The sequence below is a fragment of the Miscanthus floridulus genome, chromosome 18 (assembly GCF_019320115.1).
Source record: "Miscanthus floridulus cultivar M001 chromosome 18, ASM1932011v1, whole genome shotgun sequence".
Lineage (NCBI taxonomy): Eukaryota > Viridiplantae > Streptophyta > Magnoliopsida > Poales > Poaceae > Miscanthus > Miscanthus floridulus.
In genome coordinates, this window is record NC_089597.1 from 65553286 (window position 1) to 65563860 (window position 10575).

Genomic DNA, 10575 nt, shown 5'->3' on the forward strand with positions numbered 1-10575 from the left:
AACCTAGACGAACGTCCTTGGATATTTAGGACATGGATGAACATGTCTGGATATTTTGAAGCTGGACGAACATGCCTGGATATTCTGAACATGGATGAACGCGCTTGGATATTCCGAGGCGAGAGCTCCCCAATGGTTAGGAGATTAGGGTTTTGACCATTGGCTGTGGGGACGCTCCAAAATATCAAAGATGTCGCCAAAAGTATCCAAGTCATGCTTGGATATTTCAAGGTAGGAGCTGATTTGCCCCAACAGTTAGGAGCGTGAGCTGGGCATTTTTAGAGGGCTACAGCTCCTCTCTTGGCCACCTCTCTACCCATTCTTGCACATTGGAAAGTTAGGGTTCATTCCCTACCTCTCTCTCTCCCCCAAGCTTTGTGCTCCATGATTTTGAGAGATTGAGTGCCCTTTGTGGGTGTGCATGAGAGGTTGAAGATCCACCTTCTCCTCCTCCTCTCCCTCTCAAGCTTAGTGCTAATTTAAGTGAGGGATTGAGTGAGCTAGTGCATGCATTCAAGGTTTGCATTTGGTGGCACTAGGAAATCTTTGTGACTGGGGATTTCTTGTTACTCTTGGTGATTGCCATCACCTAGACGGCTTGGTGGATTGAGCTTTCCATCATGAAGCCCATGACAAGATTGTGCGGAGCTTCAGAGAAGTGATTATGAGGGGTATTGTGCTCGCCCCATGGGAGCTACGAAGAGCAACTCTTGTAAAGCGTGTCATTGAGTTACCCTCACTTGTGCGTAGGTTCTTGCGGTGCCTAACGTGTGAGCTAGGTTTGTGAAACACCTATTAGCCGCCAAACCACCAAGTGAACGGTCAACACAACGGGGACTAGCTTGGCGGCAACCAAGTGAACCTCGAGATAAAAATCACCGTGTCAACATTGTTCATCATGTTGGTTTGTAGTCCTCTAACACAAGCTTGTATTTACTCATTCATATATTGTGCTTGTGTAGTTACTCTTGTAATTAGTTAGCTTGTGTAGCTTGCTAGTTACCTTCTAGCTTGTGTAGCCTAGAAGTAGCTCCCTTGTGTAGCTAGTTTACTTTGGTAGTAAATTAGTTGCTTTCTTGCGTGACTAATTGGCTTGAGTAGCCTTGTTAGTCACTTTGCTTAGTTTGTGTAGCTAAGTTATTTGCGCTCTCTAATTTGGCTTGTGTAGCCTTGTTATTGAGCATTGCTTGTGAGCTTAGCCGCTTTGTGCTTTTGCTTACTAGATTGTGTAGGAGCTCTCTGGTTGCTTGAGTACTAGTTGCATAGGTTTGTGTGATCTTGCTAGTAGAATTGTTTATGTGAGCTCTAACTAGTCTGGCACCTTTGTTGCCTTATTAGGATCTTTATAAGGTGCTTGTCAACTTAGATAGAGAGGTGTAGTCTTGGCTAGACCGATAGTTTTAATTTTGCATTTGTTTTGGTTAGCGGGCGTGTTTAATTTTAGAAAGGACTATTTACCCCCTCGAGTCCGCCATCTCGACCCTACACCAGTCCGATGCTTGCATGAGGTGCAAAGCTCTCTGTATGCCTCATAGTCGGACCATATGGAAAGGCCAATGGACTGCCAGGTGTAGTGGCTAACAGGTGGGAGCGGCAGGTAGTCTTTGGGCTGTGGCGGTTGGATCGCCAGAAAGGTTGATTGGACCACCAACGACGTGCAGAGCCAGGGCAAAGGCCCAAATGGCTAGTTTTCCTTCCCCTTTAGAAATAGAGGGGTAGTCGGCCATGGGGGGCTAGTTAGCCACTTGTTGACTTTGTATCCATGCTTGGGAGAGTGCTAGGTGCCCTCTAACTCACATATGCTTAGTTGATTGCATCCGATTGTGAGCGAGTGATCACTAGTGCATTGCATTGAGAGATTGTAAGGTGTGGCACTAGGTGATTGTGTTGCAAGCCAGATTGCTTGTTAATCTTAGAGGTTGCCACCTCCTAGAAGGCTTGGTGGCTTGTCGTCTTTGTTGTGAAGCCCACAAGATACTTGTGCGTGGCTTCACAACGGGGCATCATGCTCATCCCATGGGAGATGTGAAGAGCAACACTAGTAGAGCGAGGTCTGATGAGCACCAAGTGGTCGATCCGAATCAAGTCCTAGAGCTCTTGTGTGAGCACTCCCCATGTGTGAGAGTATGGCTTGTGGGTCACCACTAGCAAGAGGATCGGTGGCAACCTTGGGATTGCCTCAATGGGGATTAAGTGGTTTGCAAACCACTGAACCTCGGGATAAAATCATAGTGTCAACTTTATTCTTCCCATTGATTTGCAATTCCTTTCACTAGCTTATATTTACTTGTTCATACTTGTGCTAGTGAGTAGTGGTTGCTCTTGTGTATCTAGTTTGCTTGTGTAGTAAATTAGTTGCTCTGTTGTGCTAGTTAGCATGTGTAGCTAAGTAGCCTTTCTTAGCTTGTGTAGCTAAGTTGTTGTTGCTCTCTAGTTAGCTTGTGTAGCTTCTCTAGTGAGAAGAGCTAGTGGCGCTTAGGCTTTGTGCGCTTTTCTCACTAGCATGTGTACAAGCTCTCGATGTGCCTAGTTGACTAGTTGTATAGGTTAGTGTGACCTTTTCAACTAGACTTGTTTAAGTGAGCTCTCTTTAGCTTGGCACCTTAGTTGCTTATCTAGGATTTTTGTAAGATGCTTATGATAGATGATAGAGGGGTGTAGTCTTGGCTAGGCCGATTACTTTAATTATGCATTTATATTGGCTAGCTGACATCTTGACCCTATAACCATGAATGATTTTGGTTTAAATAACTTGCTTCCACATGTAAATGTCCTCTATTTGAAGGTTATGTAGGTACAAAATGGATGAAAACCCTAGCTTGGGGGTCCAACTTGGGTGGTTGGCCGATCACCCAAGTATGGCAAATGAACCATCCCTAGATGAGTTGTACGTCCACGCTAGTCCTCCTCATCTCCTTGGTTTGTATTTGAAGGAGTGATGTCCTCATCATGAATAGGTATTTCTAAAAATTAACAACAAACAAAGCGTCCCATGCATCGGATTAGCAAAGTGCACAGACACATAACTTCTACACAAAGTCATGGAACCTCCACACAACATAGAAAAGCTTAGAAAGTAAGTATGCCTAGAGTTCTAGCTCAAACTAAATATGTAGAGGTGTTTAGAGATATCCCGTAGCAAGTCGACGAAGTACCTACACTCACAAACACATACAACCGAGTAGATCGAGTGGAAAGCAAATATACCAATTCAAAACAAGAGATGAGCTCAAGTCACAACAACAAGAGGCATGCCACAAGATTTAGTGAAGCCACCAAGGCTGCCTACATCATCATTGTTGAGGGATCCACAAAGGCTTGGAGTCTCTTCCAACTCCCACCTCCTCTCAAGCGAACCATAAAGATCGGGCTTGAGGGTTTCCACTAAGTCACAAAGGCAATACAAACTTCCAGCGGCTCACCACCCACAAGCTTGGGAGCTCACCGAGCGACGCCTAGCCATCTAGAAGGCTTTCCCTCTAAGAGCAACAAATGCTTCACAAAGAATGATGAAGATCGACAAGTGCTTAAGGTTTGGCTTGCTCTCAAATGATCTCTAACTCTTAATCTCTCACCCCAACACTTAATCCCTCACTAAGCACTTCGCTCTCACAAAGAGAGGGATTAGGGAGAGCTTACATGGGTTGGAATGTTCGTAGGAAGATCAGGGCACCAGTAGCATGACCAGGGGTGTGGGGTGGTATATATATACCCACCCCCACAAGAAATAGCCGTTAGAGCTCAAAACAAGTAGTTATGGCCATCCAGAACGTGATAAACGCAGAACTTCTATGTCTAAACGCGGAACTTCCACAGCCTGAAAAACAGCACAGCGGGACTCATGAAAATGCCCTAACTTTTTACTCCGAACTCCATTTTTGATGATTTTGGACTTTTTGGAAAGCTTATTCCAAGGTCTATCCAACCCAACCAATAACAATCCAAATATCAGCAGGTGCAAGTCTTGTGCATTTTTTTCTCATGCTAGCACTCAGGGTTCAGTTAGTTGGAGCACTTGAGACTTGTCTAACTATTCGTGTTGCATCCCCCTTCATAGTACGACATACCTATACTCAAGATCAAAAGGATATGTCTATTTAAACCACTTGAGTCTTTGAGTTTACATATGCCATATCTTCTCAATATCTCTTCAATAGAGGTTGCAATCATCTTTGTCTCATTCTTTGAGCAAACCACCTTGAACTTGTGACTTGAACCATTTCAACACATGAGAGTTTCAATCATGGATTCAAGTCACTTCCACTTATGATTCAACAATGATTTGATCCTCCAAACTATATGAATCCTCATAGCTTGATTAGTACCTCAACTCAATGCAAGTACTTTCTTCTTCACTGCAGTTGTGGTCCATCGGCACACAAGCCCTCGTTTGCCCTTCACCTTTGCTCAGTTCTTCGAAGCCCTTTTCTTGCTATCTCACCCTATCAAGCCATCCTCAAGTCACATCAGATCTTGAACCAACATTAAGCATTCATTTGAAGCCCAATAGAAATCCTTTTCCATATCCAAGTCATTCCCCAAATATTGTCCATCAACCTTCCATGACTTGGCTCATTTTTGTTTTGATCACATATCTTGATCAACACCAATATAGTCAAGCCAATTCACTATTCCTAATATCCTTTCATTTTGGATTGACTCTCCTAACACTCACTTCAATATCTATCTTCATATTTTCATCTTGCTCAAATCAATACTTGATCAAACCCAACCCACTATCTATCTCTTCTTGTTCATACAAAGCAAGCCACTACTGAGACCAATCCATATTCATCAAATCATGTATCATTTGCCATTTGCCAAATATACTTGATTTCACATGATTCCATGATATCCCACAACATAGAAGCCATTTCATCAATTCTATATGAATTGTTGTGTTTTGTTTGAACTAGATTGATTCCATAATCTTCTAATATAACAATACATAGTTTTAGCCTTCATTTGAACACTATGTGGAATACCATTGAGTTTGCCTTCTTATTGAACCTTTGATACACTTCTTGTTACGCAATCTTCACGTGTAATCAATATACTCAATTTCCTGTTCAACACTTAGCAAATTTATTAGACCTTTAATTGCGTTGTCATTCAATCCACCAAAATAAATAGAAGGGCTAGATGCACTTTCAGGAACACACTGTGCCCGGCTAAAAAACGACTAAGTCTTGGCGCCTATTAGTGAGCTCCAGTGCACATGTCTGGTCGTGCACCGGACAGCTCTGGTGAGGTCAAAGTCATCAACAACAGTTCTCCTCACTCTCTATGCAAGCGTGCTTACTCCCAAATGTTTTGCCAAACATCTAAGCACTTAAGTTAGCATTTTTCGAAACATTTTCGCTTGCTACTCACCACGTCTCTAGGTGGCACTTGATAACCATGTTTGCTATTTTGAGCTCCCCTCTCTTGGAGATAGGCTTATCAAGCTAATCCTTGGCTCTGAAGTAGCCTTGGTGAGTTGGGATATAGTTTGTATCTCATTTCCCTTGTAACACTTTTCTCTAGTTCAATGGAATATTCATCTTTGCTTTGTATCGTGCATAAGCATTATGTCAGTAGGGCTATGCTAGTTGTTTGTTCATATGCTAGTATGACCCTATTAGTATGTTGGTTACATAGTTTACTCATGCGTTATATACAAAGCATGTTTAGGCTAGCCAATCCATGCTACAGCATCGGTTTAGCGTACCTCTGGATTGCTCTTATTCTTTTCGAGAGAGTAAGAGTAGTGTTTACTACTGTGCGCATGGTGCTTAGGCTAGTCTACACCATTAAATGTGAATAAACCCCATAGGTTGTTGAGGTAGGCGGTAGGTGGTGACAACCTTGTCCATCCTTTATAATCCTCCATGTTCAAGTATGATGTACACAAATGGTAAGATGTCACCCCCCTCTAATTGACACTAGTGGGCTTGGTGATACCTGATAGTGCACGGGGACGTGGAACTAAGTCCTAACCATGTATCATATGTATGTGCATGTGTTTAGACTATGTATATATAACTTAGCATATATGTATCATAGGAGTCGTAGCTTTATTTGACGATCTCCACCTAGCTTAGTCTTGAGGTAGAAGCTCTGTGTGTGTCACACTACCATCATTATATATTTATCCCTATGTAGACTCTAGTTTTTAGTTATGATATGATATTGAGTATGTCAATTATCAATTCTATTTGCCATTGCCTTCCCTGCAGAAATATAGATAACGATACCTGGAATACTCCTAGTGAGATGCTATAATAGTATCCGTGCACTTGCAGATTTATCCATGAACGTAAGAAATACCAAAAAGTACCCAAGGAGATGTGGAATTACATTGGTGGTTTCTGATAACACTCAAGGAAATGTGGAAATACCTTCACGGTTTAGACTAGCACTCAAGGAAATGTGGAATTAGCTTGATGGTTTGGGTTACCACTCAAGAAATATGCATTTCCTTAGAGGTTTCATACAACCACCAAGGTAGTGATATATTCCTTGAGGGTTCAATTCTGCCCCTCAAGAAAATTAGTGGCCCCAAAAGATATTCCATTTTGTAGTAGTGTTTGGTGAAACTTTGCGTAGTTTGACTTAAGACAAACTGAGATCCTTATATTTCAGGATAGAGGGAGTAGTAAGAACTTATTCAGAAATATAATCAGTTATTAAAGAAGGTTTAAGCTACTTTCTTTCCTTAATGTTGTTTTCATGTTAAATGTTCTTTATGTTGTATACACTCTGTCTATAAGGATGCGATAGATGCATACAAATTCAGTTGCAGAAGTCTCTTAATCCACCTCAGCTAGTCATAATGATGCCACGAACTTACTTTAGCAAAAGCAAATTAAACCAATCTGATGTGGCTGCCACATTCTCAATAAACTCATCATACTTTACTAAAAGTACCTTTTGGTACTAATCCAAAAATAGTTAAGGAAGTCTCCAAATTTGACCAATTGCCAAGTCATCCGGCTTATCCAGCATCCAACTTTCAGTTCTGCAAGTGCCAGAAATTGTTTTTTCATCTACATGGTCTTTGTTAATTGCATCCATTTATAAATAGGACCTAGATCAATCGCAGTCCATCGCCCTCACAATCGCATATCTACTATTCTCTAGAAATTAAGGAAACCACTGCCATGGCAGCCAAGATGTTTGCATTGTTTGCACTCCTAGCTCTTTGTGCAAGCGCCACAAGTGCGGCCCATATTCCAGGGCACTTGCCACCAGTGATGCCATTGGGTACCATGAACCCATGCACGCAGTACTGCATGATGCAACAGAGGTTTGCTAGCTTGTTGGTGTGGCCAGCCCTGATGCTACAGCAACTGTTGGCCTTACCGCTTCAGCCGTATCAGACACCAATGACTATGCCGAGCATGATGCCACCGATGATGATGCCAAGCATGATGCCACCAATGACGATGATGCCGAGCATGATGTCACAAATGATGATGTCGAGCATGATGCCATTGCCACAATGTCACTGCGATGCCATCTCCCAGATTATGCAGCAACAGCAGTTACCATTCATGTTCAACCCAACAGCCATGGCAACCCCATCCATGTTCTTACAGCAACCCTTTGTTGGCTCTGCATTCTAGATAGAAATATTTGTGTTGTACTGAATAATAAAGTTGACATGCCATCGCATGCGACTCATTATTAGGAATAAAACAAGCCAATAAACTGCTTTTCCCTTGTTATTCTTTATATATATCTCTTCCTATCTTTCTGTGTGTTTGCAAAGCCTGTTATCCTTTACTTTATTAGTAGATTATATTGTTATATCTAATCATGTACTCTCTCCATTCCAAATTGTAAGTCTGAATTTTAAGATACATACTTTTTATCATGTCTAGACATTAAGTATATATCTAGGTGCGTAAGCTATCTACTTAGAAAAACCAGAATGACTTAGAACCTTTTAAGTTAATAGATTATTAGATATATATTGACAAATATCATTAGTATAGAAATGTTTGTTAGCAACATAAAAATGGTTTCCGAGCATTCTCACATCTAGAAATCGATGTTTGGACACGGTTGAGATTTCCACTACTACAGAATTTAACTGTAGGGGCGGCTCTAGAGCCTCTGCAGGGGCGGCTGCGCCAACCGCCCTTTCCAGGGTGTTCCTACAGAGGGACCCTCTGTAGGGGCGGTTTCCTGACCGCCCCTGCAGTTTCCTCTGTAGGGGCGGCTGGTGTTTTCAGCCGCTCCTACAGTGTCCTCTGTAGGGGCGGCTGGTGTTTTCAGTCGCCCCTACAGTGCCCTCTGTAGGGGTGGCTGGTAATATCAGTCGCCCCTGTAGTGGACTTCTGTAAGAGCGGCTGTATCACCAGCCGCCCCTGCTGTGTGTATTTGTAAGGACGGTTCAATCAAGAACCGCCCCTACAATGGATTTTCCAGAAAAAAAATAATTCAAATTCAAATCTGACCACATATATATATAATTCAAATTCGAATGTGACCGCCACAAATATACATATATACATCCACAAACACAAGACCATTTCACAGGAAGACTAGTTATATTCCTTATAAAGACTAGTCATATTTCACAGGCTGCTACTACTAGACAGACAACACAAGCAATGGTGACACAGATGAAATCTAATCTCTAAAAAAGATAACTTGTGCAATACTACTGGACAGAGTGTCTTATTACCAGCTAGCAGCCAACACAGATACCTGCAGTCCTGCAAGGATCAAACAACATGTTATCACCAATTAGTCACACTCAGACATCTTCTATCTTTTTTCTCAAATAATATCAGTACATATCAGTATTAAATTCAAGAGAATCATAACAGAAAAGAATATTGTTAATTATGAGCAACTTGGTAAAGTTTTACTATAAAGAAATGGAACATGTTGCATAAAAAATGGTACTGACAAGTGCACATAGAAATGATCTTTCAACTTCAACTATTTGCACAACTTTTCAAAAATATTCAAAAGAGCAAAAGAAATTACTAAAGTTCAATGAAAAGCACATGAAGAATACTACAATAAAAGATAGGCAGTTTTGTATTACTGTTTTAGCAACACATAACAAAAGGATAGATTATGCTGCACTGAAAAGAACAAGTACCTCGTCAAGATAGATTATGCCTACAATACGCACATTCGAAACATCAAGTCGAAACTCAAAACATGCACTTAACAAGAATGTCCTTGGGGAAGGAGTGTATACCTTAACAGCAGATTTACTGCCAAGTTCTTTCAGATCTTCAAACTTCATTACCTGACCCACAAAAGTAGAAGTAACAATCATATATGAAATTATACTGTTCAAACATGAATAGAGCCAAACTAAACAATGCCAAAAGAATGACCTCATCAGCTAGTATACACCCAAATATTTATAATGTCAAGGTAAAAAAATTGTCAATGGAAACTAGATGCCGTATGTTCTAGAAGACATGCCTGCAACTACATATTATTTCTAAAGTGCTCTTACGACCACAGCCATACCTCATCATTTATAGTATATCTAAATGCTACAAGATTCAAATCGGTTCATTGATCTATTTGCTGGCGTTAATGGCATGTATTATCTTGTATATTTTTCCTTACTAAAAGTGTGCACATGTATGAACTTCAAAAAAAATGGAGGTGGTGCTGATAAACAATGGATATCATTGACAGAATTACCAAGAAGTCAAATTGAGTAACTTTAAAAGCATCATTGAGAACTCAGAAGTTGTCAAACAATTGATAGTTAAAGCATGTCCTAGTAGACATTGTCACCTCATTACATAGGTCTGTAGCATCATTAGAAGCATTTAGCATGACCAAGCTAACCAACTCTAGTATCAAAAGTGTGAATGAACTTGCCTTGTTATCTGGTTTTCAGCACAGTATTTGACAGCTTCATCTTCTGGCATATCCACTAGTTTCTGTTCAAAAGCACAACTGAAAGGAAGTATGGTTTCACCACCATGTTCCTGCACCCTGATGAAAAAAAGGCATATCAGCTCATGTGTGCTATAATACCAACAAGGAATATATCATATTATTGGACCAGTAAAGTGGCTTAGAACATATATAACATGACTAAGATCAATAACATATTTAGGAGGCAGGTACAAGTATTCAGAACCCCACACTAATGGGCAATGGACCAAGGAAACATGTATGAATGATATAGAAGGATCGATGTTCCCTAAGTCTGAAACACCAAGTACAAAGGTATTAAACATTCACGTCACATTTGAGATGTTTCTCGCCAATCTACCGAGAAAATGGCATGTTACTGAAACTTAAAAACTACACAATAATGACAGTGAATATGATAAAAAAATTGAACTCCTTCAGATGAAAACTGTTCAGAATATTATACTAATCAGAAGTTCACGGCAACACAGAGCCAAGCATACATTAGTCCATGTGACAGGCCAGTCCATGAAGCAGGCTCTCAGAACACGTATAGTATACAAAGCAAAGTGCAATACAGTAAGTAGTAGTAGAGAATGTCATATTTTTCATATTTTTGCGATAATAAGCAGAGCTGGTACCCCTATGATTATAATCAGCAGACATATATAGTTTGTTATTAAAAACAAC

At 40.7% G+C, this 10575-nt stretch overlaps 1 protein-coding gene across 1 annotated transcript; it reads left to right on the forward strand.

Annotated features, from left to right (window-relative positions):
• Positions 1 to 7142: 7142 nt before the first annotated feature.
• On the forward strand, positions 7143 to 7607 carry LOC136519694 (10 kDa prolamin-like). Its single transcript, XM_066513067.1, has one exon. It carries the CDS (start codon positions 7143 to 7145, stop codon positions 7605 to 7607), a length of 465 nt encoding a protein of 154 aa, XP_066369164.1.
• The last annotated feature ends 2968 nt before the right edge of the window (positions 7608 to 10575 follow it).